The 27,799-nt window shown below is 43.9% G+C and overlaps 1 protein-coding gene across 1 annotated transcript in view; it reads right to left on the reverse strand.

The window, feature by feature from the left end:
• Positions 1-27,799, reverse strand: part of LOC124795073 (exocyst complex component 5) — a 112,420-nt gene that overhangs the window by 10,827 nt on the left and 73,794 nt on the right. Inside the window, exons 13-14 of the mRNA XM_047258889.1 lie at positions 14,481-14,567; positions 14,280-14,385 (exon numbers count right to left, since the gene is read on the reverse strand). Of these exons, the coding sequence (XP_047114845.1) occupies positions 14,280-14,385; positions 14,481-14,567 (193 nt within the window). The remainder of the gene's footprint in view (positions 1-14,279; positions 14,386-14,480; positions 14,568-27,799) is intronic.

Below are 27,799 nucleotides of genomic sequence, written 5' to 3' on the forward strand. Positions count from 1 at the left end.
TAGAGCACAAAACAGCTGTCAAAAGTGGCCTTTTCGAAATTTAAAATGGTCAATTACCAGATGAAGTTGAAGTCAATAATACTCAGAGCCTGGAGTAGAGGGGTAGCTAAAAACAATCAGTTCCCATTTGAGGTGGATGTTTAAATGGTTGAAAATTAAATTTCCTTTGCCATATTATTACAATGAATAAAAAGCAAAATGCGATCTGCAACTGTGTTTGCTAAAATATCTGATAATTCAGATGGCAAACATACATTAAAACATAAAAAGTTATAAAATCGACATTGTGTGAGAAAATGTCACACTATCAGTGGTTGGTTGCAGTAAACACAGAGGTGTGTGAGGCCTCCTCTTAACAAATGATGGTGACTAAAATGAAGCTGCCCAGTACACAGCTGAGCTAAAAGTATCTTCCTGAAACAAGAGGGGCAAGAGGAAGTTGTCCAAGCTGTTGGGAGTTGTTTAATTTCCCAGGGACACAATGTGCCACAACAAAGAGATTAACTGAAGGGACCAAATAGCTAAAAGGCCTAGGTAGTTGGACTGCAGCCTTGGTAGTTTCCTTCCCAGACACTCCGACATGACCAGAGACCCACATGAACATCACATTGGCTCCATCATCTGTTAGTGAGGAGGCATTCGTGCATTTGTTGCACTAAGGGGTGGTATGTGTATAGTACACAGAGGCTCTGGAGATCACTAAGTGAATCGGAACATAATACACAATTGAGAAGCCTGTGTCCTCAGATGCACTGGTGGCATGATAGAGGGCGGAAAACTCTGCAGTAAAAATCAAGCACTGGTCTAGAGGCTGGTATATAAAATGTTTGTTGCCAATGACAAAGGTGCATCCAACACCACGGGTGGTCTTAGAGCCATCAATGTAGACGACGGTGCTGCCTCGAAGTTGTGTGCAAAGTTCGAGAAACTTACAGCTATAGGTCAAACATAGACAATGTCCATGAAAAGCAAACTAAGTCTAAGATTAACACAGACCTCTACATGAAGCCAAGGTGGGGAACAGCTCTCACCCATCAGGAATGTAGCAGGCAACATGAGGTTCAGCTTCTGAAGCAGTATATGACAGTGAACTCCAGGAGGCAACAAAGAAGTCGCACTTACCCCATATTAGCGGTCAAGGGAGTTTTCAAAAAGGACTCACAGAACGGATGGTTGGGCACTGAGGGCAGACAACATGTGTATCTGCTGAGGAGAACATCGTGCCAGTATGACAGTGGTAGTTCAGCAGTTTTTGATAGAGCCTCATTACTAGGCTAGTGCAGAAAGCTCCAGTGGCCAAACATATGCCTTGATGATCAATTGTGTTGAGATAGCATCAAACAGACAGTTGTGAAGATGATTAAACGAGACACACATAGTCCATTTTTGATTGGACAAGGGATTGGTATAAGTGGATGAGGATTTTCCGATCTGCTCCATATGAAGTACAATTTACAACATGTATGATATTTATAGATTGGGTACAGAGTGCTGACAGATAAGATATGTAGGAGGATCAACAGAATTTCCTATCTAGTGTGAGCCCCAAGAACTGACAAATGGAAGAGCAACAGGACCGAGATGTGAGGACGACTGAAGAAACTCTTTATGCCCCCAGATGTTCAGACAGACAGTGGAAAAGTGGAAGCCATTGTTGATGCTCCATGCTGTGCTCAAGTAAACAGGTCTGTTGAGAGCTGCAGTATATTACAAAGTCATCGACAAAAAGAGAGCCTGAGATGCCTTGTTAGAGACAGTCTATGACAGGGTTAACTGCTGTGGCAGATAGAGCTATGTCTAGCACAGAGCCCCCACCCCATTCTCCTGAATAAAAATGCTCGACAAAGCTGAACCCACATGTGCCTTGAAAACATGGTCTTTTAAAAACTCCTGAATGAGATGGGGCACGTGGCCTCGGCAGCCACATATGTAAATTGTATGGTGTCATAAGCCTTCTCTAGATCAAAAAACACAGCTACAGTTTGCAATTTCCACAGAAAATTGTTCATAGTGTGGGTTGACAGTGACTAGACCAACTGCAGAGTGGTGCTTACAAAATCAACATCATGCATTTGTTAGCAAATTCCGAGACTCAAGCTACCATACCAGCTGACCATTGATCATGTCTTCCATTACCTTGCAGACACTGCTGGTGAGGGAAATTGGGCAGTAGTTGGATGGAAGATGTTTGTCCTTACCATGCTTGGGTATGAGGATTACAGTGGCTTCACATCAGTGACTGGGAAACGCGCTGTATGTGCAGATGCGATTGTACGTACGAATAAGAAATTGCTTGCCGGCAAGAGGTAGGTACTGCGATATCTGAATGTGAATATTGTCCAGTCCTGAAGCAGAGGATTGTGAAGAGGTGAGAGTATGTTTGAGTTCCATCATGATAAAAAGGGTATTGTAGCATTTGTGATTCTGTGAGGGCAAAGATATCTCCTGTGCCTCCTCTGCTTGCTTCTTGCAGAGCTCAAGATCTCTTCAAAGTATTATGTTGGGCCACAATGACATTGTTCTCTACAGTCAGGTCAGGAATCAGGAGATATACCTCGTTTCCAAAACTCCGACGAAGGTTACCCCCAAACAACAGAAGAGGGAATAAAACGGTTAAAATAATTAGTAAAAGAGATCCAACTAGTTTTTTTGCTATTTCTGATAATGCGAAGACACACTGTGTGTAACTGTTTATAGTGAATACAGCTGTCCTTTGTGGGATGGTGTTCAAAGACACATGTCTCTTCTTATGAGCCATGTTGCAGCATTCGTCAGTATACCAGGGGACTGGGACACAACGGGGTAGGGAAGAGGTTCAGGGGACAAAACATTCTTTGGCGGTAAGAATAACATTCGTAAGTTACTGTGACTGATCATCATTGCTGTGGAAGTGTTGTTTGTCGAAGGTTACCAGTGAAGAGTATAGTCGTCAGTCAGTTTTAGAAAGCTGCCAGTTGGTCTTGTGCACAATGGGACATGAGTTTGCAGATGAAATATGCTTGGGAAATGGTTGCACGAGTATGTGTCTGAGAGGTGTTGGGCAAGCTGTGCAGTGCAGAGTGAGAGATCCAGGTAAGAGAAAATGTGTGTAGAATCGGAAAGGAATGTGGGTTGACCAGTGTTGAGAGAAATGAGAGTAAGCTGGTTAAGAATATCTGCCAGGAGAGAGCCTCTTAGGCAGGTTCTCAAAGAGCCCCAAATGGGACGGTGGGCACTGTATCAGAATGGGTTGAGAGAGCTGAGCAGTAAGCTGCAGTATATCTGCACTGATGAGATCAAAGGATGGGGATAAGTAGATATTACAAAAGAGGAAAGGTATAACTGGAGAGAGAAAGACAGACACCAACAGCTTGTAGCTGGGTGTTCAATGAAATGGTTTGGCTATGGATGTCGTCCCAAACGAGTGTCACAACTCCCTCATGAGTTGGAGTTGCTATCTTGGAAGGAGGGCCGAAACACAGAGTGTGAAGGGTAAGAGATCAAAATAGTCTTGAGGGTGTAATTTTGTTTTTTTTGGAGGCATAAACCAACTGGGAATTGTGATAAAATTAGCAACAATAAGTCTGCCCTGTGTGAACTGATGATGGAAACGTTCTATTGAAGATTAGCCATATTAGATGATAAGAGATACACTAATGAGCCAGAATATTATGACCACCGACCTACTATCGATATAAAAATGCCCATGTGGTGGCAGCGTCACCTGGTGAGGAATTAATGCTAGTCAGACACACGCACAGTGCATGTAGTATCAGTGAGCATGTTGTCCGTTGGTAGCATGGGGAAGGCATGCAATATATCTGAGTTTGACCAGGGCCAGATTGCAATGGCGCAGAGGCTCAGAACGAGCATTTGGAAACTGCATGACTTGTCGGGTGTTCGAGGAGTGGCGAAAACCAAGGTGAAACGACGTTCAGATGTCGTGGGGTTTGGCAGCCATCCCTCAATACATGGCGGACATCACAGGCTGGGCAGACTAGTAAAACAGGATAGGCAGTGAACTGTGGTGCAATAACATCAGACTTTAATGCTGGGTGGAGTACAAATGTGTCTGAACACTCCTTAACAATGGGCCTCTGCAGCCGACAACCCATGCATGTGCTATTGTTAACACAATCACACTGGCAATTATGACTGAAATGGTCACATGAGCATTGGCACTGGATGTTGGCACAGTGGCAGAGCATTATACGGTTGGCAATGGGAGGGCACGAATCCATCATGTTTATCGATAGCAGTGGCATTTTTCCACAAGATAATGCATCATGTCCCAAGGCCATAAGTGTGATGGAGTTGTTCAAGGAACACAGCGATGAGTTCCAATTGGTGTGCTAGCCTCCAACTCCCAGATCTGAGCCCGATCGAACACATCTGGGATATGACTGAACATAGAGCTCATCACCCCCCCCCCTCAGAATTTATGGAAATTAGGTGACTTGTGTATGCAGATGTGGTGCCAGCTCCCTCCAGCAACATACTAAGGCCTCATAGCTTCAATGCCTTGACATGTTGCACTGTTATCTGCCCCAAAGGTGGGCACAGAGGCTATAAGGTAGGTGGTCGTAATGGTCTTACTGATCAGTGTTTTTCTCTTATAAGAGGCAATTACTTTGTCTGCCGCCAGTGGCACATTTCGGCTGTGAACTATTTAAGGTTCTGAAGCTGGAGGATCCCATTCCAATATTTCTTCAGAAGTACCAAGAACCTCACTGGGTCAGTCAACTGACTTCAGGGTGCGGAAACGGTTGGTGATTTGCACTGGTGAAATGGAGGACAACAAAACAAAGGTGCTGCACGGTGTCGCTGTTGAAGAGTTGGAGAAGGGGTAGAACGTTTGTCTTTGTTTGACATTTTAGTACCTTTGCATTTGTCAAACATGGACCCAGATGTTTGATGACTTACAAGGTATTCCTTTTTAAATTTCTGTTCTTCTGGCTGTGTCACAAGTGACTTCACTAGTATGGGTGAAGGTTTTTTGGTGGGATGAGAACTGTAGTGGGCAGAGGTGAGGACATCAACTTAGCACTAGGTGATTTCACAACTGTAGTACTGAACTGGAGATTGCAGGTCTGCATGGCCATAGTTTTTGTGGGTCATGTGGTAGCATGAACGGTACTATGACTGCTGGACAAAGGTATGCAAGGCTTTCGGCTAGTTAAAATTTTGCAACCATCATTGATGGGTATGATTTCCATCACCAGGATCTCTTGAATGGCTCACTCACTGAGGTGCACATGGCATTCACAGGATGAAGTGGCATAGTTGCCATTGCAATTGATGCAGTGGGGAGGAGGAGGTGAGGAATCTCCCTCATGAACGTTCTTGCCATACGTTACACATCTGACTGCATTTTTACACTGATGATGATGACTTCATAGCCTGCCACAATCTTTAATGAGAGTTCCACTTGATCAAATATTAAGAAAAAGATGCGGGTATGCATGAATTCTGCATCATCCCTCTTCATAACCCGATGGACTGTGGTTACACCCTGATCAGAGAGATAATTTTGTATATCTCTCTGTCATTCAATCAAGGAGCTGAGTGTATAAAATGCCACATGAAGAAGTCAGTGTTCAACGAGCCTCTACACGAACAGGTTATCTGTGGAGGAGTGTAGCTTTAAGCAGTTTTGTGCTTGAAAGGCACTGTGTGTTCTAGAAGCAAAGTTCCACTGTGAAGGCGAGTGCAGAAGTTTAGTGGGCCATCACTGTGTCACAACTTTCTAAATAATGAACAGGTCCCTGTAGAAAAATTCTGACCTCCTCCTGTGATGACACTGTGAGGTAGCAAGTTCAGCTGGATGGTTTGTCGTGTCCATGGGCCTCATTCCATATCCATTTCTTAGACAGAGGCTATATTGATGGAGTTGATGTACTCATCGAGTGTGAATCCACCATGATTGCCAACATCTGTGATTGCGTGCTCCTTCCTTCTGAGGGCCCCACAGAAAGGAGCAAAAGTGCCTTAGGTGATTGTTCGCACCTCAGGTCACACCTCCCAAACTCCAGACAGAGGGGTACCAATTGGCAATTGGGAAGGCATTGGCTCAGGCAATCACCCCTCTCTGAGCCTAGCCTTTTCCAGGGGGAATGCATGAGCCCCACTTGTTGACCTGGGTGCTGGGAATTATGCAGTCACCCTCTATGCATAAAATTTGTGAGCTGGCCTTCAAGCATAGGAAGGAAGAAAGACGAAAATGGAGACCTTAAACATTGAAGTGGAGGAAGGGCAGGAGAAGTGAGATCGAGAAAGGAGAGAAAGATGAAAGTGATACATTCGTAAGTTTTGGTTACCCAATTTTACAAAAGACTCTGTCCCCCAGGGGGGTGAGAAGACATAAATGCAGCACAGAAAAGGAAGCAGTACTGCAAGAGCAGGGGGTCCATGTGTGCCAATCTCATACTCACAAATGAGTTGTAGATCCCCAGGGTGGGGTGGCGGGGGGTCTAACATGTGAATATCCATATCCATATCCACATCATGGGTGGGTTTGTTTATCTTCTCTTCAAAGAAGAAACAGATGTGGACAAAGATATAGTTGTTCATCTGTATTAAGAGTGAATTGATAAATCTGATGTCTGAAGGATATTTCGAGAATTAGTGTTGCGTAGTAAAAAGGCAAGGGAGATTGTGTCAACAGTAATAAATAGGAAGTTGTGTGGTAAAAGGGTAGAAATTATGTTGAGACAGTGTAGGAAGGGCTTGGTATCCTTGATGTACGACCAATGAGTTCGAGGTGTTTGTTGGTTAGAATGGCAATCCTTTCCAAAGGAGCACAATAACCTGTTACAATTGAGGATCAAGTGTACCTCTGCTTGTGGATTTCAGGAAATATACAGTGAGTGAGCTGCTGGGTGTGCTGGGTATGAAAACAAAGATGACTTTTGGTAAGAAGCTCTGGGATGGTCCCTAGGATTTGCGTGAGCTTTGGAAGTGTTGCTGGACTTATCAAATTGGATCTCTTCAGCAGGGCATGTTTGGGGATGTGACAGATGCTTGAGACTTTTTGCCAAGTAATCTCTGCAGTTCATCACAACAGTGTGGAGCCTCTTTGTCGGTAGGAGGGGGGGGGGGGGGGGGGGGGAGGAGGGGATTGGATCATGGGGTTTTTCGCACATTGTGGATCAACATTCTTACTCTGTCTTGAGACTGCAAATGCCTGGAAGCTAACCAGGAGCGGAATAAGTCAGAGTGGAGGTGGACCACATTTGGATAGAGATGTGAACTGCGGAAGGAAAAGTTTGATGTGGAGTTGTGTCAGTTTTGGTCAGAAGGATAAGGTGGAGGAGACTAGCTCTGTAGTCAGTCCAGAATGGTTTAACTTTTGTGTGCAAGGGGATATTTTATATTCTACTGACATTTCTAAGGGATTAAGCTTTTTGGAGAATGGATTTCAATGGCATTCTGGGTGTCATACTGAGAGGGTCTTTGTGGGGATGCCTTATCATATATCTCAGCAAGCCATGGACTGTACACTATCATGGACTCATGGTGGGGTTCTCTGGGGGCATAGTAGTTTTGAAAAGTAGCGTTATTCCAAAGTGAGAGTAGAAGAACAGTTGACTGCTTGTAACTACACAATATAAAGCAGCAAGCATGTATTTCTGTTTAGCATTTCCTACCAAATCCCTGGATTGACTTCAACCAAATTTAGCAGACAGGCAGCAGTTTTCATGAGTATTAGCACTATGAGAGTTAGAACCTCCTAGCCCCCACAGGAGTGAAGATACAGGTGAAAAACTGTTTTCCACCCTCCCTTAAGTATGCATCCCTGCACAACAGGCATGTTGTAGTGTAGCAGTATTGGCCTGCTTTGCCAATCTGTTTTGCAGGGTCTACATGTGTGAATGTGCATGGTTGGGGAAGGTTGACAGGTATACAGGAGAGGGTGGGCATAGAGAGATGGGGTGGAGTGGATGGACAGAGGATGGAGAAGGAGATGGACAGAGAGAAAGGGTGGAGAATGTGATGGCAGAGACAGAGCAGGAGGATGTGGGCTGAGACAGAGCAGGAGGTGGATAGATCTGGGAGGAGGAGGATAAGAACAGAGAGAGAGAGAGAGAGGGGGAGGGGGAAAATATGTGCTGTGCAGGGAGTATCGGCATGCCTTCCAAGCAGACTGGTATGGCTTAATGGGGGGATGGAGCGCAGAGGGAGGAGGTGGACAGATAGGTGGAAAGAAGGTGATGGACAGGGAGAGTGGGTAGTTTGAAAGTGAGGAGGGGAGAGGGGAAGATGGATAAAGAGAGGGGCAGGAGGATATGGGCAGAGGGAAGGGGGAGGAAGGAATGGGCAGAGAGAGGAGGCGGAGGAGATAGACAAAGAAGAGGGAGTGGGAGGAGGTACAGAGAGGAGGAGATAGAGAAACAGAGAGATAGATAGATAGATAGAGAGAGAGAGAGAGAGAGAGAGAGAGAAAGAAAGGAGGAGATGCACACAACATATGTGTCGAATGCATTTGGGATTTGGGAGCGTAGCTCCTGGGAAAGTCACAGAAGCTCACGTGTGTGTGTGTTTGTGTGTGTGTGTGTGTGTGTGTGTGTGGGCACGTGCGTGCACGCGTGTGTTTAGATGCACACACGCATGTGAGCATGCACGCACGCGCACACACACACACACACACACACACACACACACACACACACACACACACACACTTTTAAGCTTCTTTGAATGGAACTGTCAAATTGGTTGAGTTGATTTACATAGAAGTAAACATGTTCATAGCAAATTATCATTAATAAACATTACAATTAATTGTAATGGAAAAATTCTGTATTCTGTGTATCAAAGTAATTAAACTACGTCAAGTGATTTAAACCTGCAACAAAATTTGATATGACTCGTATACGTTTATTAAGTACTCTTGAAAATGACTGATTCAAACTGGCCAACAGTGGTGTCGTATTCAAATAATATACAAGGTCAACAGAAGTTGTCTTTTATATCAATATTTGGTGGTTGTACCTGAAACTCTAGGTCAAAATTTAAAAATTTCCTGAACTCTTTTTTTGTGGCATGTTAAAATACGTTTTGCTTTATTGGTGCTCTAAAATTGTTTTAAGCTGTCATATCACTTATCACTGACAATCTGAAATTCAGTTAGAACTAAAAACAAGATAAATTTGAAAGGGAAGGTATTTTTATTCTTGAAGAAATAAATTTTAGTTTCACGAGTTTGTATTACTCTGTGATCCTGGAGACTGTTTCTTTACCGAGACTCATATTTTGTATTATTTAATGTCTTTTAATTCCTACAGAAGATATTTCTGGTCTCTAAAAGTCTTTATGCTCGATTAATTTTTCTTTAGAACAGGTTTCTGCTACCTACTCTTCTGCTCTTGTGGAAAAATATCTCATCCCACAGCATCAGCTATTTAATAGACATTATTCCCTTGTAACTCCCATGAACATGAAAATCTGTACTCTTCATGTGATAGGAAATTTCAGGCAAAATGTAACTAATTTGGGAGTAAGGGAGACTACTCACCAAATAACAGATGCTGAAAATATAATGCCAGGATTGGAGATCATGCTGGACTTCTAGGATGATATCACAATGGCAGAGCTTGTGAGTGGAGGAGTAAGAGTGTTGCCCAATTCACCCACCCGGTACATCCTACTCTAGGCCTTCAAAAGCTGATCCTATTCCATCAGAGGCGGGGCAAATGTGAAAGCAATCGTGCCATATACCAGATCTGCTGAAATTTCTCCATAACATTTTATATGGGCATGACAACCAACTAACTCTCCACCAGAATGAACGGCCACCATCAAATTGTGGCTAAGGGCAGAGCTGACTATCCACTGATGGAACATGCTGCTGCTGAGCACAACATGGTAGAGTTAAATGGCTGCTTCATAGCCTGTGCCATCTGGATCCTTCCCTTGAATACCAGCTATTCTGAATTACACACATGGCACTTCTCCTCCACTCTCAGCTATCCTTCCTCAACCCCTCCACCTACTTCCCACCTCTTCCTCCCTCTACCCATCCCACACATCACACCCTCTTGTCCCAGCCCACCTGCTCAGCTACAGTCTGTGTTCATCAGCCCCAATGTAGCTGCACAGAAGTGTGTGTGTGTGGGGGGGGGGGGGGGGGGGAGCACACACATGTACATGTACTCTAGCTCATTAAAGAATTTGTCTGAACATTAGCAAAGCTTTCATTCTTTTTTGTATGCCTACTGACAACTCAAAGACTCTGCCCTCTGGCTATAGCCTCTTTACACTACATTTGGTTGTTAGACAAAGGGAGTAGTGTTCAGACCCAATCTAGTTACCGTGACTTAACTTTTCAGTGATTTCTGTAAATAACATGGTGTGTGATGAGACGGTTCTCTCAAAAAAGTGACAGTTAATTTCCTTCAGCATATTTTTTCCAATATGAGCCAATATTTTGTCTCTAATGAAACAAACAGGTGTCACGCTAACATACCCTACAGCCAGTTGCACTGTGTTCTGATTTCCGTTGTCAGATATCTTTATTTGAGTTTATTAATTTTTTCATGCTTTTTCTCATTATTACTTCATTGTGTCTCCTTTCCTTAATGACACATAAGAGAATTGCCGCTTCTCAAGGGTATTCATACATATATATGGAACCATATATAGCAGGCCCGGCAAAGTGTGGCTTATAAGCCATCCCCCCCCCCCTCCCCCCTCCAGGGAGTGCTGCTCCCTCCAATTCAATATCAGCAATGTCCGCACTGCTCTTAGATTTCTGTAACTGTCTCTGCTGAGATATTATTGTTCACTTGTTTGCATACACTATATGAAGATTTACTTGCTTTAATTCCTTTGTTCAGAACAAGAAATTTGGATATTTTTAATGCTGTTAAAAAGTGTGTTGACAAAACTGATGGTTTTCAAAAAAGGTCAGCAATTTATACTGAATCTGCATCTGCTATGTTTGGTAGGGAAAATGACTTTGCTTGCCAATTAAGAAAATGGAATAAATGGCTTTATCTCTTATGAAACATTGTGTAGGAAAGTGTCAGAATTCTGTCTGCTATGACAGATGTAAGGAAAATTATGAATATAGTATGTGGAACTATCACTGTCTTCATGAAAATTCAACAATTTTTGAAAAATGTTGATATAGAGTATGGAGGTACACTTCTTCATTCTGAAATTCATTGCCTGACAGCACAAAAACATTTAGCTACTTTGTTTTTAATTTATTTTGATAAAGGAACTAAAAATGGATTTTACAGAAGTTGAAAAACTTTGGGCTCTTTTTTCAGAATTAGCATTTCTCACAGAATTTAAGGAGATGGGACTTGGATACTCTGAAAGAACCAGAGGCTGTACAGAGTTTCAGAGAGAGAGAAAAAGAGAGAGAGAGAGAGAAATAGGGAACAACAGACATGAACAGTGGAAAGTGATGCAGTAGAAGAAGGATGGGTAGCTTTGAGAAGTAAAATAGTGAAGGCAGCAAAGGTTCAAGTAAGTAAACAGATGAGGGCTAGTAGAAATTCTTAGGAAACAGAAGATATATTGAAATTAATTGATGAAAGTAGAAAATATAAAAATGAAGCAAGTGGAAAGGAACAGAAATGTCTCAAAAACGAGATCGACAGGAAGTGCAAAATGGCTAAGCAGGGGTGGCTAGAAGACAGACGGAAATATGTAGAGGCATAAATCAGTATGTGTAAGATAGATACTGCCTATAGGAAAATTAGAGACACCTTTTGGAGAAAATAGAACCACTTGTATGAATATCAAGAGCTCAGATGGAAAACCAGTTCTAAGCAAAGAAGGAAAAGCGGAAAGGTGGAAGGAATATATAGAGGGTCTATACAAGGGCGATGTACTTGAGGGCAATATTATGGAAATGCAAGATGACAGAGATGGGAGATATGATACTGCGTGAAGAATTTGACAGAGCACTGAAAGACCTAAGTCGAGACAAGGCCCTGGGAGTAGACAACATTACATTAGAGCTACTGATAGCCCTAGGAGAGCCAGCCCTGATAAAACTCTACCATCTGGCGAGCAAGATGTGCGAGAGAGGTGAAACACCCTCAGGCTTCAAGAATAATATAATAATTCCAATCCCAAAGAAAGCAGGTGTTGACAGGTGTGAAAATTACCGGGAACTATGAGTTTAATAAGTCATGGTTGCAAAATACTAACACAAATTCTTTAAAGGCGTATGGAAAAACTGATAGAAGTCAACCTTGGGGAAGATCAGTTTGGATTCTGTAGAAATGTTGGAACACGCAAGGCAAAACTGACTCTACGACTTATCTTAGAAGATAGGTTCAGGAAAGGCAAACCTACTTTTCTAGCATTCGTAGCCTTAGAGAAAGCTTTTGACAGTGTTGACTGGAATACTCTCTTTCAAATTCCGAAGGTGGCAAGGGTAAAATACAGGGAGCAAAAGGCTATTTACAATTTGTACAAAAACCAGATGGCTGTCATAAGAGTCGAGGAGCTCGAAAGGGAAGCAGTGGTTGAGAAGGGAGTGAGACAGGGTTGTAGCCAATCTCCAATGTTATTCAATCTGTATATTGAGCAAGCAGTAAAGGAAACAGAAAGAAAAATGTGGAGTAAGAATTAAAATCCATGGAAAAGAAATAAAACTTTGAGGTTTGCCGAAGACATTGTAATTCTTTCAGAGACAGCAAAGGACCTGGAGGAGCAGCTGAACAGAATGGACAGTGCTTCAAAGAGGGATATAAGATGAATATCAACAAAAGCAAAACAAGCATAATGGAATGTAGTCAGATCAAAATGAGGTGATGCTGAGGGAATTAGATTAGGAAATGAAACACAAAGTAGTAAATGAGTTTTGCTATTTGGGAAGCAAAATAACTGATAACTGTCAAAGTAGGGAGGATATAAAATGTAGACTGGCTGTGGCAAGTAAAGTGTTTCTGAAGAATAGAAATTTGTTAACATAATATAGATTTATCAGGAAGTATTTTCTGAAAGTATTTGTAAGGAATGTAGCCATATATGTATGTCAAACATGGACAATAACTAGTTTAGACAAGAAGAGAATAGAAGCTTTCGAAATATGGTGCTACAGAAGAACGCTGAAGATTAGATGGGTAGATCACGTAACTAATGAGGAGGTACTGAAAAGAATTGAGGAGAAGAGGAATTTGTGGCACAACTTGACTAGAAGAAGGGATCGATTGGTAGGACACATTCTGAGGCATCAAGCGGTCACTAATTTAGTACTGGAGGAGGAAGCGTGGAGGGTAAAAATCGTAGAGCGAGACCAAGAGATGAATACACTAAGCAGATTCAGAAGTATTGCATAGTTATTCGGGGATGAAGAGGCTTGCACAGGATAGAGTAGCATGGAGAGCTGCATCAAACCAGTCTCTGGACTGAAGACCACAACAACAACACAGATTTTACAGATCACTTGACCAATTTGAATTTATGTTTGCAAGGACAGGAATGCTCCATTTCTGATACGTTAATGGATGTTAATAGATTCCAGTATAAACTTAATACTGTTTAAATTGCAACAAAATGATGAAAATGGTTTTTATTTACCACATTACTATGAACTGAAACAAGAATGCAAGAAATTAGACTTTCCAAGACTCGCTTCCATTATTGATGAAGTCTCCAATAGGTTCACAGCCATTTTAAAGATTTGAAATCTCTAAAACCAGATGCCAGTTTCTTTAATAATGCAATGAAAATTAGTCTTGGAAGTGTCAAAAGTGATCTTCAAGAAAAAGCATGCAATTTACAAAATGATCCATTCATGCTATCTAGAACTGAAAGAGATGCTACAAGATCATTACTCAAAAAATGCTAACTTCACTGTTAAAATAAAGCCATTTTTTTAGAGCAACATGCATTCGTGAAATTATATTAAATTTCCTCAGCTTAGTGCTGTGAGCAATGAGGCATTGGAAGATTAACTTTGCTTTGCTACAATGCGAACTTATACTGATACTGAGGGACTTGTCACAACCAAATTACATAAAACTATGCTATGTATTTAAATATTTCATTAATATACACAATAGTTTGACACACACAATTAAATGAAAATCAAAGTTTAATAGTTTAAGTCTTGAGATGTTCACATATAGGAAGTATACAATGCATGACAACTGATCATCCCTGACAACTGACAATCATCCCTGCAATTGGTCAGAGGGGCAGTGGCAGGGCTGTGTCATCATTGTACAAGTCTAGCTAGAGGGAAAAGGTTTGCAAGCCACACCTTGCCAGGTGTAATATATAGATATAGCAGCCATTTATCATACATTTATGTAAAAGTAATAATTAATACTCACAGGAGATGCCAGTGTATCTAAGTCATCTGTTTCTGGTTTGAAATCTGTTTTCTTCTGTTCATTCTGGAGGTACAATTTTACTCCACCAACAATTGCATTAATTGATCTTTCAAAGATAAAAAGGAAATATGAATAAACAACTGATGATCACTTAAAACACTGCAGCATGTAAATAATCCTGTGCATAAAGCATTTACAAACCTGTCTAAACCCGTTTCCAGTTTCAGTTCTGTTTGTTCCAAAATATACTTCTTTTTCTGCAAACATTCACCATGTTTAGGGGTAGACCTAGAGGAAATAAAACTCAATAGTTCTGTTAATTCAGTACATTTTACAGGAGATTATGTGAGAAAACTGACATACATAGAGCTATCAGATTCCTATTCCACATTTAAAATGCAAAACTCCAGGGAATGAGGAAATCTATGTAAACTTTGGAACTGAAACAAATGAGAAATTTCCATCCAGATGAAGAGCTAGATGCTCTAGATTTTATCCAGAAACTGTGAATACAAAGAAGAAGAAAAAAACAATTATATTCATTTAACATTAGTATGATTATATTACGTGTAGTTCAGGTTTTCACATCGCATATTTCTTCTGTGAACGACACTGGTTCTTAGAAATCTTACACAGTTTAAAATCTCCAAAACGTGGAGATTTTTGCTACAAGAGGTTTACAGTGCGCATGACAAATTACCAGCAATGAAGATGTGAATCTATTCATGAGATGAAAACCACACAACTAACTAGACTTTACAAATCTGTAAGAACATACTGCATTATACACTCCTGGAAATTGAAATAAGAACACCGTGAATTCATTGTCCCAGGAAGGGGAAACTTTATTGACACATTCCTGGGGTCAGATATATCACATGATCACACTGACAGAACCACAGGCACATAGACACAGGGAACAGAGCATGCACAATGTCGGCACTAGTACAGTGTATATCCACCTTTCGCAGCAATGCAGGCTGCTATTCTCCCATGGAGACGATCGTAGAGATGCTGGATGTAGTCCTGTGGAACGGCTTGCCATGCCATTTCCACCTGGCGCCTCAGTTGGACCAGCCTTCGTGCTGGACGTGCAGACCGCGTGAGACGACGCTTCATCCAGTCCCAAACATGCTCAATGGGGGACAGATCCGGAGATCTTGCTGGCCAGGGTAGTTGACTTACACCTTCTAGAGCACGTTGGGTGGCACGGGATACATGCGGACATGCATTGTCCTGTTGGAACAGCAAGTTCCCTTGCCGGTCTAGGAATGGTAGAACGATGGGTTCGATGACGGTTTGGATGTACCGTGCACTATTCAGTGTCCCCTCGACGATCACCAGTGGTGTACGGCCAGTGTAGGAGATCGCTCCCCACACCATGGTGCTGGGTGTTGGCCCTGTGTGCCTCGGTCGTATGCAGTCCTGATTGTGGCGCTCACCTGCACGGCGCCAAACACGCATACGACCATCATTGGCACCAAGGCAGAAGCGACTCTCATCGCTGAAGACGACACGTCTCCATTCGTCCCTCCATTCACGCCTGTCGCGACACCACTGGAAGCGGGCTGCACGATGTTGGGGCGTGAGCGGAAGACGGCCTAACGGTGTGCGGGATTGTAGCCCAGCTTCATGGAGACGGTTGCGAATGGTCCTCGCCGATACCCCAGGAGCAACAGTGTCCCTAATTTGCTGGGAAGTGGCGGTGCGGTCCCCTACAGCGCTGCGTAGGATCCTACGGTCTTGGCGTGCATCCGTGCGTCGCTGCGGTCCGGTCCCAGGTCGACGGGCACGTGCACCTTCCGCCGACCACTGGCGACAATATCGATGTACTGTGGAGACCTCACGCCCCACGTGTTGAGCAATTCGGCGGTACGTCCACCCGACCTCCCGCATGCCCACTATACGCCCTCGCTCAAAGTCCGTCAACTGCACATACGGTTCACGTCCACGCTGTCGCGGCATGCTACCAGTGTTAAAGGCTGCGATGGAGCTCCGTATGCCACGGCAAACTGGCTGACACTGACGGCGGCGGTGCACAAATGCTGCGCAGCTAGCGCCATTCGACGGCCAACACCGCGGTTCCTGGTGTGTCCGCTGTGCCGTGCGTGTGATCATTGCTTGTACAGCCCTCTCGCAGTGTCCGGAGCAAGTATGGTGGGTTTGACACACCGGTGTCACTGTGTTCTTTTTTCCATTTCCAGGAGTGTATGTTCAACACAACCACTTCACAAGAATCTCATAAAACATGCTGTTAAACACCACATAGCTGTCAAGAAATTTTCAGTAGTAGAGGGAAAGGGGAGGAACACTCTTTAAGATACAAATAAAAGCTGAGCTGCAATGCTTCAGTTCCTATGTGTATGTTCATGTATTGCTTAGGATCTCCGTTACAAGTGATTTAATTTTATTAATTCAGTTGTCTGCATTTGACTCTGTATGTTTCTCTTTTGTATTAATGAACAGGCAGCAGAAACATTCAGACTCTAAGGAAGAGACAGTGCTTCACTAAAAGCCATACTGTACCAGCCAGCAGACTATGGGCCAACCAACTGACATGAAGACACACATGATTCCCTACATATCAAGTTCACACTAAACATTATTCTCCAAAGATTAATCTCATAGCTGTTCATCTTTCTTCAGTAATGATTTTCATTACTGATACTAATTACCCTATACACATTTAGTGCTTCAGTTCCATAGTAGAGAATCACACCTGCTGGTGTAGCGGTAAATTATATGCCTGGAAACCGAGGGGTTGTGGGATTGAATACCAGTCAGACCACAGAAAAAGTCTGCCTTTACTCTCATCCTTCGGCCATGGTGGGAGTCACCAGGAAGGCTGTGTGGTTCAGATTCCACGTACAACTGTAGCTTCTGCTTCCCAGGTTCGATAACTGGGTTTGGTTAGAGACACACAAGACTCTGAAGTGAAATCTAACAGAAAGTCTTTCACTCCACCATGGAATCACACAAAATGAAATGATGATTGTACAGAAATGAAAATCAGGAAGAATACAGAGATGGGCAACAACCATCACCTTGAGAGAGAGAGAGAGAGAGAGAGAGAGAGAGAGAGAGAGAGAAAGCGGCACAAGAAAATTATCCGAATGGGATGGAAATCTGTAGATGTGATGTACATGGGTGGTTGGTTGGTTTGGGGTATAAATGGACCAAACTACAGGGTCATCAGTTCCTTTTTTCTGACTTAAACAAGGCTCAAGGTAAGACAACACCCAAAGTACGTTTGGGAAGGTAAAAGGGGGGAAAAGCAATGCGGAACCACACCTAAAAAGAAAACGAATGGCACAAACAAAAAATAAACAGGGAAAACGTACACCACAATCAAAAGTAGAAGGTATTAAAACCATAGAGCAGAAGGTCTGGGCTGGCTGATCGCAAGAATAAAAAAGAATGAGCCAGCCACTCCACAGCACACTAAAATGTCCACCCCAAAAGATAAGGTGAGATGAATACATGAAGGGACAAGAGGAACACCAAGACAAACAAATGTAAAAAAAGGATGACAGAGTTAAAATGAAGGTAGGGTGGAGGCCCCGGAGAGAAGGCCAAACGCCCACCCTTAGATGGTATGATAAAAACCCCCTTCACGAATAAAATGTAAAACTAAATCTGCTCTTGAGCTATTGTTGCCCAACACTGAAGGTAGGGTGCTGGGAAGGTTAAAAGTCTGCGGCAGAGCAGTTATAAGTGGGCAGTTCAGCAAGATGTGGACTACAGTCATAGGGGAGCCACAGCGACATCGAGGTGGGTCCTCGTGAGGGAGGATGTAGCCATATGTTAGCCATGTATGGGCAATGCAGAGCCGGCAGAAAACAACGGAGTCCATGCGAGAGGCTTGGAAGGCTTCCAGACATTCGTAGTCTCCTTAATGACATGCAGTTCGTAGTGCGTACTGTTATGCCATTCCATCTCCCAAAGCTGAAAAACCTTGCGGCGTAATACAGAACACAGATCAGGTTCAGAGATGCCCATCTCTAGAAGCGGTTTCCACATAGACTGTTTCGCCAACTTGTCAGCAAATTCGTTGCCTGGGATTCCGACGTATCCTGGGTTTCAGACAAACACCACGGAACGCCTGGACCATTCCAGGGCATAGATGGACTCCTGGATGGTCGCTACCAAGGGCATCGAGGGTAGCACTGGTCGATAGCTTGGGGACTGCTCAAGAAGTCAGTACAGAGAAGAAACGATTCGCCAGGGCATGAGCGGATGTTCTCATGAACATGAAATACGGCTACCAGCTCTGCAGTGAAAACACTGCAGCCATCTGTTAAGAATTGCCGTTCAACATGCCCTCTGTGAACATAGGTGAAGCCAACATGACTATCATCCAGCGAGTCATTGGTGTAAACCACTTCAGACCCCTGGGACACTGCAAGAATCAAGAGGAAGTGACAGACAGCGGAGAGCAGCGGGAAGAACTGAGTCGTTAGGGCCATGTGGAAGGTCCATACGAAGCTGCGGCCTAGGTGTACGCCATGGAGGTGCACGCAGATGGACCTGGAGGGGAGGTGGTAAAGGAAAGGACTCCAGTTTCACACAGGAGGGATCGGGTACGAACTGTGATCGTAAGCCCTAAACTGTGCCGCCGATGAGGGAGATGAACCGCCATGGGTGGGAAAAGGAGACGGTAATTCGGATGCTTAGGAGAACTATGAATGTATGCAACATAACTGGCGAGCAGTTGTGCATGCCCAACTTTCAATGGAGGGACTCCGGCCTCCACCAGGACGCCGCTCACCGAACTCATCCTAAAAGCACCCGTCGCTAGTCAAATGGCACAGTGGTGCACTGGGTAGAGTAAACACAATGCTGAGGGCGCCGCTGAACCATAAACCACACTCCCATAGTCAAGGTGGGATTGAACAAGTGCTCTGTAGAGCTGCAGCAGTGTAGAGTGACCTGCATCCCAGTTGGTGTTGCTCAGGCAGCAGAGGGCATTGAGGTGCTGCCAGCACTTCCGCTTAAGCTGACAAAGGTGAGGAAGCCAAGTCAAATGGGCATTGAAAACCAGTTCTAAGAATCGATTTGTCTCCACTACAGTGAGTGGCTCATCATTAAAGTAAAGTTCTGGTTTCGGATGAACAGTACGATTCCGACAGAAGTCCATGACACACAACTTTGCGGCTGACAACTGGAAGCCTTGGGCCAGAGTCCATGACTGCACCTTGTGGATGGCTCCCTGTAGGTGCTGCTCAGCAACACCAGTATTGGAGGAGTAGTAAGAAATGCAGAAGTCGTCTGCATACAGAGAAGGTGAGACAGACCCCCCAGCTGCTGCTAGACAGTTAATGGCCATTAAAAATAGAGATACACTCAATACAGAGCCCTGCGGGACCCCATTCTCCTGGGTATGGGGGGAACATGGGAAGCACTAACTTGGACACAGAAAGTACGGAGCGACAGGAAATTTTGGATAAAAATTGGAAGCAGACCCTGGTGACCCCATTCATAAATGTGGCAAGGATATTATGTCGCCAGGTCATGTCGTAGGATTGTTGAAAATCAAAGAAGACGACAACCAGGTGTTGGCATCTGGAAAAGGCTGTTTGGATGGCAGACTCTAGGGACACAAGATTATCAGTCGTAGAGCGACCCTGGTAGAAACTGCCCTGGCACGGATCCAGTATGCCATGTGACTCCAGGACACAACCGAACTGCTGACACACCATACGTTCCAGCAGCTTACGAAGAATGGTGGTGAGGCTGATGGGCCGATAGCTGTTCACATCAAGCAGCTTTTTACCAGGTTTGAACACTGGAATGATGGTGGAACACTGGAATGATGGTGCTCTCCCGCCACTGCGATCGAAAGATGGCATCGCACCAGATCCGGTTGAAGATGACAAGGAGATATCGCTTGTAGTTGGCGAGAGATGTTAGATCATTTTACTGTGAATCTGATCCAGCCCAGGAGCTGTGTCGAGGAAATGTGCAAGGGTGCTGAGGAGCTCCCACTCTGTAAGTGGGGTGTTACAGGGTTCACTGTGGCGTGTAGTGAACTTTTCTTTTCATCCACCATTTGAGGGCGCGAAGACTGGGGATTAATTCTCTGATGCAGAGGCTCGAGCATAGTGCTCGGCAATGGTGTTTGTATCAATAGATAACAAGCCACTGATGTTAATGCCAGGGACACCTGTTGGGGTCTGGTACCCAAAAACACATCTGATCTTCTTTCAGATTGGGAAGGTGATGTATGGCACCCAATGGTTGAGACGTACCTCACCCAACACTCCTGTTTCTGTCCTTTTATAAGCTGGCAAACATGGGCACGGAGCCATTTAGAAGCTATTACATGCTCCAGGGAAGGGTGCCCCTTATGTCGCTGTAGAGCCCGCTACACACTTTAATGGTCTCAGCAATTTCTGGCGACCACCAAGGTACTGTCTTTTACTGGGAGGGGCACCATAAGGAACAAGGGATCGCGTTTTATGCTGCAGAAATGATCATTGTAGTGACCTGCTCAACCACCACATCAATGACACCACGTGGGTGAGATTCAATCTGACAGCAGATGTGAAGGCTTCCCAGCCTGCCTTGTTTAAAGCCCATCAGGGTAGGCAGCCACAGGCATGACGCCGGGGCGAGAGTGACAGGAAGATGAGGAAGTGGTCACTACCACACAAGTCCTCATGGGTTCTCCAGTGGACAGATGGGAGAAGTCCTGAGCTGCAAAGTGATAAATCAATGGCCGAGTAACTACCATGAGCCACACTAAAATGTGTGGGGGCCCCAATCTTTACGAGGCAGAAGTCAAGCTGAGACGGTAACTTTTCGACATCTATACCTCGGCCAGTAAGCACGGTGCCACCCCATTGGGTTATGGGTGCTAAAATCTTCCAAAAGTAGGAAAGATTTAGAGAGTTGGTAAATCAGTGCAGCCAGTATGTTCAGAAGTACTGCACCATGTGGAGGGAGATATACATTGCAGACAGTTATTTTCTGCATCGTCTGTATCCTGACAAATGCAGCTTCAAGAGGAGGACATAGATGCAAACTCCTCCTGACACTCTTTTATAGTCGCTACAGTTCTTGTAATATCCTCTATAGCCACAGAGGTCAGGGGTCCGCATTGCCGGGAGCCAAGTTTCCTGGTGGGCAATGTAGAAAACGTGTAAAGCTTAACAATTGCTGTAGCTCAGCCAGGTGGTGGAAAAAACCATAGCAATTCCACTGGAGGATAACGTTATCATGAGGCTACGAAGGAATGAAGCACTTGGGGAGGCAGTTTACCCTGCGGAGTCACCTGCTGCCACTGATTGAGTAGCTATTTGATCAACATCCATTGTGTCTGAGGGTCCAGCGAGATCTAGGTCCTCAGGGAACGCCAGAATCTCCACCTCATCCTCAGATGCAGAGCTTGTAGGTAGTGATGGTACTGGTGCCACCGCAATGTCTGGGTTCTTGGGGGTTGTCTTCTTTTTGGGTTTCTCTCACCACTCCTTTAGTTGCCACTGGTGGGTATCCGCTTTGCCACTGGCAGGAACCTGGGTAGGGAGTGACTCAAAGGACCCCTTCCTAGTGAGAGGAGCCAAAGGAGACTTACATTTCTTTGGCTGTGAAGTGGGGACTGATGTCCCGGTGATTGGGAGTTAGTACTCTCAAGGTAGGTGGCGTGGGAGCAACAGGTAGGAAAGTGCCCCTCACCATCAAGATGACATGTGTAGTCTTATGGCTCTGAGAGTCGACTGATGGGGCTAGAACTGTTGTCGTAGCAGCGTAAGAGGATGTCATATGCACAGGATGTAAACATTCAGATTTCCTCTTAGCCTCAGTGTAGGTCAGTCAGTCCAGGGTCTTGTACTGCATTATTTTCCTTTCTTTCTGTAAAATCCTGCAGTCTGGCGAGCAAGGGGAATGATGCTCTGTGCAGATCACACAGATGGGAGGCGGTCCACATAGAGTATTACGATGCGAAAGACATCCACAATCTTGAAGGGTGACACTGGAAGTACAGCAGGAAGACATATGGCCAAACTTCCAGCACTTAAAGCACTGCATCAGGGGAGGGATATATGGCTTGACATCACAGCGGTAGACCATCATGTTGACCTTCTTGGGTAATTTGTCACCCTTGAAGGCCAAGATGAAGGCATCGGTGGCAACCTGATTATCCCTCAGACCCCGGTGAATGCGCTGGATGAAGTGAACACATCGCCACTCTAAATTGGCATGCAGCTCATAGTCTGACTGCAAAAGAAAGTCCCTGGGGAGCATAATACTCTGGATCATATTTAATCTGTTATGGGGTGTGATGGTAACAGAAACATCCCCACAGCTTGTCGCAAGTGAGTAATGCCCGTGACTGGGCAGAGGATGTGTTTTTATCAAGACTGACCCTGACCGCATTTTGGACAATCCCTCCACCTCACCAAACATGTCCTCTAAATGTTCTACAAAAAACTGAGGCTTCATCAGCATGAAGGATTCCCCATCAGCTCTTGTACATACTAGGTATCGGGGCAAGTAAGATTTGCTACCATCCATAGCCTGGCACTTCTCCCATGGTATGACAGGGAGGGGAATGATTTACGGTCATACTTCCTTGCATTGAACTGAGATCTGGAACGCTTAGAGACTGCTGGTGTTTGACCACCAGCAAATGATGACGTGGTACACTTCATGGCGTCTCATCTACACCGATGCCATCCACTCCAACCAGGGGCCCTCCCCATGGGCATCACCCAGCCACAGCAAAGGCCACCTGGCAGGATGGCCATTGCCAGGAGTCCCGATGCCCCAGGGTGATGGGCATCTATTCCCTGGCATATATGAGGAGTTAACAGCGCAGGCACCAGCAGAGTGATCCCTGTGTAGTCAGGGGGCTACAACCAACAGGGTACATGGCAGTCCCATCACAATGGACTGGGTACCATGCTGGATATGAGGGCCAAAGAAGTCCATGATTATCGTCAGCACAGAAAACAATGCTACACAGTGGATGGAGGAAAACACACCCAGGAAGATGTCCTTACCCAAGAGATGGAGAAGGAGCGGAACTGCAAAACCACGACATTAAAGTGGGCCAAAGATCTCAGTGCATGATGGACACGATGCACCATGTAAGGCGCCCTAGCCCAACTGCTGCGTTCTTCAGAAAAATTTGGAAGAATGGAGGTCAAACCCTACAGGGGACTATCATGTGAAGGCCAAAACATGTGAGACTCCTTTTAGTCGCCTCTTACGACAGGCAGGAATATCTCGCGCGTATTCTAACCCCCGGACCCGCCGGGGGGTAATGCACATGAACAGACAAACAAATGATCACAGTTTCAGCAGAACTGGATGATCTGTTCAACAGGAAGAGCTTCTGAAACTGAGCAAGGCTGTAACGCATTGGTCTGCCTCTGGCTCTTATGCAAGCAGTTATTCAGCTTGGCATTGACAGTCGTGAGGGACATTGTGGCAAATTCTGTCCAGCTGGTGCAATAGGCTGTAAAAATCCTTAGCTGGTTGGAGGGTCCTGCCCATAATGCTCCAAATGTTCTCAACTGGGGAGAGATCCAGCAACCTTGTTGGTAAAGATAGGGTTTGGAAAGCATGAAGACAAGTGGTAGAAACTCCCTCCACCTGCAAGAAGGCATTATCTTGCTGAAATGTAATCCCAGGATGGGAAACAAAACAGATGTACTGCTGTGTTGCAAGGATGCCATGGATGACAACCAAAGATAGGATACACTTTGCATCCTTTCCCAAAAGGACTGAACTCTGGAAAGAATGACACTCTTAGAACTTTTTGTTGTGTCTACGCAAGACAGCCTAGACACAATGAGAGGAAGCCGAAAGGCACGCTTAAACTCACGCAGGCTGGCGTGAGGTCTGAAACAGGATACGTAATGAATGCTATAAAGGAAAGTACGTAGCTGCTGGAATACTTAACTTTAATCCACAATTGGGGAACATTGGTCTTGTTGATACAGTATTATCATTTCAATATAACTTGGTGATGGCACCTTGCTAGGTCGTAGCAGTTGACTTAGCTGAAGGCTATGCTAACTATCTTCTCGGCAAATGAGAGAGTCTTCGTCAGTGTCTGTTGCTAGCTATGTCGGCTGTACAACTGGGGCGAGTGCTAGTACGTCTCTCAAGACCTGCCGTGTGGTGGCGCTCGGTCTGCTATCACTCACAGTGTCAACACGCGGGTCCGACGTATACTAATGGACCGTGGCCGATTTAAAGGCTACCACCTAGCAAGTGTGGTGTCTGGCGGTGACACCACACTTTTTGCAGGTAATTATTTATGGCTGTCAAGTATTTGATGAAACGCATTTTGAGCCACCAGCTATACACCTTTATTCTCAACCAGTTTCAGTTTTAGCAACCATCATCTGATAGGAAAAGCTGTACATTATGGCCCAAAAACACATTAAATTCAAACAGGACACAGCTGGATGTGCAACACAAACTTGTGGCATGATAATCTTCGAAACACTATGATCCGTAAAGATATGATAGCGTATACTACACGACTCTTAGCTGTTAACAGCTACCAAACTGATACTCCAGTATTTCCATGCCTTTGGGATATGTTCAGAAAAACTTTGGGATATGTTCAGTAAAATTTCAGCATTAGGTGAGCTCATTTTCCACACAAGTAAGACAGTCCTACAGATGAGGGTGACAGCTGTCAGGTGTGTCTAACATTACTGCAACTTTGCAGGTGGAGATTGCAACACAGCATGTCCAAAGGACGTGTTCATCTAGCTTACTGCCATCTTTTGGACTCTGAGAAAGACCAAATCATTAACATGAGGGATGTGGGAGCATCGTGCCAACAGAGATAAGTGGCAGTATTGAAACAACTGCAGAATGAATGGGGAGGTGAGGGGGCTCATAACAAAAGAGTGGCAAGAAGAATGGGGACAGGTCTTCCTAAAAGAACCACACCACAAAAAAATCATGAAATTGTTTGACTGGTTCTGATGAACAGACACATGGCAATAGCTGAAATCCAGTAAGAGGTTACAGGCAATGTTGCCAATAACTGTTGGGAACAGATTAATGGAAGTGCGGCTGAATCCATGTGTCACTTACCACTAACACCATATCACACACAGTAGAATTGTGTGGTGTAGAGATAGAGTCAGCTGGGACATGGAATGGCGTTCTGTGGTATTCAGCAACGAATTTCTCATTTATTACTGATGTTCAGATCAACACCTACTTTATGGTAGACAACCTGGTGAAAGGTCACAGGAAGCAGCCATTCTCAAGATGCATTCCTCTCCAACTCCTGGAATTGTGAGATGGGGAGCTATTAGATATGCCAACCAGAATGATTTGGTAACTACTGAAGAAGGGCTGTACTGCAGTCATACTGTCACAACTAGGTTACCAAAGTGCATGTTCGAGCAGGATAACGGAAGACCCTATGCTGCAACTTGCACAAAAATACCTTGAAGCATTATAAAAATTTAAATTACAGTACTAAATTAGAAATATACCCACTACAATCTACAGTCTCATAGCTGCAACAAATAGAGGTGACTGAGGAGTGCATATATATACATTTTATAAATTAACAGTATTCGGAAAAGGGTAGATTGCTATTCACTATAAACAAGACGCACTGAGTTGCAGAGAGGCGAAAAGAGGCACACATCCGCAGTCTCTTCACTGTTCCTGTCTGCAACTCAACGTGAACAGCAGTCTATCCTTTTCCTAATACTGTTGATATTCAAAACCTGTAGTTTCCATTGTTTGACTTCATACATTTAAATATCCATCGATATAGTACACACAGTGACACCGTAAGTATATCAACAGAGGTGCTCCATCAGGCTTCCTCATTATAACTGATAATTCACAAACTTTAGGTCTCCAGCAAAGTTGTCATTTCCTCTTTCACAATAGTTAAACAATTTCCCTAGTTATTTTTATCAGATGCCTAGTGCATTGTTCGCTGTTTGGATACCCAACAAACTCATGCACAGTATAACATTTCTGTTGGATCTGAACTGCTGTTATACTGTGTAATTGCTTATTACTGCCAAGAAACAGTAACTAGGACAGCATACAGCACGTACCATTTACAATTTGATTGGAAGTCAAACAGCAAGCAATAAAAGTGCTTGACAACTGACAAAGACAGCTACTGAAGTTGTTGAAATAGTGTGAAATAGAAAATTATAGCTCAGCTGTAAAAACAAACAAAAAAATTGTAAGCCATGTCAACAGATATTCTTCAAATGTTATTATCCCAATAATTTAATTGAGTATTCAAGAAGTCTGTTCTAAAAGTTAACTTCTATGTGGAAACTACCTTTCTGACACTAGGAAGTGTTTGTGAGGATCAAATGTAAGCATGTCTTTCATTACAAACATGAATACCATAGTTTTTTAGCCTTATCCATTACATCTATTTTAAATAGCACAATAGTATCCATCATGTTGACCAACTTCTTCATAGTAGGACTTTTGGACACTTTGTCAGTCAAATTTCAAACTTGATATGAATGCTGGAACAGACCTCATATAATGAATCCTTGACTTCTAGAAATAAAGGCCTTTTTCAGCAGTCATGAAAGGCTCCCGTGTTGCCCACAGGACAAAATGGTAGCAAGGGACAACTTTGGACTCCACAGGACTTGGAGCAATGTTGCCATTTGTTCTTCACAAGATCCTTGATGGCTCGTAGGCAGGTGCGACTAAGCATATGAATGGATCCAGCTAATCCTTTCTTTCAGTCTATTAAGTTTTTTCCACGCAAGAAGCTCTGCTGAAGGTCACATACAGTCTCATAATAGGCCATCCCTTGCTGCTAGAGAACTTAAATGAGCAGAGCTGTTGCTTTTGAGTCAGACATGCTCCACCACCTCCTAACATTACCTCAACATCTTGTAGCATCCCAGGACACAATTTTGAGAAGCATTCATGCCTGAAGGCAGCCAATATTGTGGATGTCTCAGTTGTTTCTCTGCTGAATTATATACGAAATTAGATGGCACATCATTGTTCGATGGAATGCTACTTCTTGACCAAATGAGCTCAGAGGCAGCTGGTCATGGAATCATTTTGAAACTGAGATATATGCCACCAATAACACTTGTGAGTGGGTGCACTGCAGTGAATGGGGGTGCCAGAAAAATGGTGTCTTTTTGCTTTCTTGACAGACTTTACATAAAATCTCAGATTTTTGTAAGTAAATATATTCCTTAGAAGTTACAGACAATAGATAAAATCTCAGATTTTTGTACGTAAATATATTCCTTAGAAGTTACAGACAATAGTTAAGCTGCAGAGGTTGTGTTGTAAGGCATATAAAAGACTTTTTGTTCTATATCAGAACTATAACCTACCCATACATTTAATTTTTTGGCACTTTATCTGATTTGATACAAGCTCTGGAGTAAAATAATGAAAATTCAATGCCGATGCTTGATAGTGCCACAAGAATAATTACACTATAACTTTAGGTGGATAGAAGTTTTCAGTACTGATTACATTCTGAATCAGTTATATCACTTGTTTGTTAAAAATAGAAAGTACAAACT

This window comes from Schistocerca piceifrons, chromosome 1, assembly GCF_021461385.2.
Source record: "Schistocerca piceifrons isolate TAMUIC-IGC-003096 chromosome 1, iqSchPice1.1, whole genome shotgun sequence".
In the NCBI taxonomy this organism is placed as follows: Eukaryota; Metazoa; Arthropoda; class Insecta; order Orthoptera; family Acrididae; genus Schistocerca; species Schistocerca piceifrons.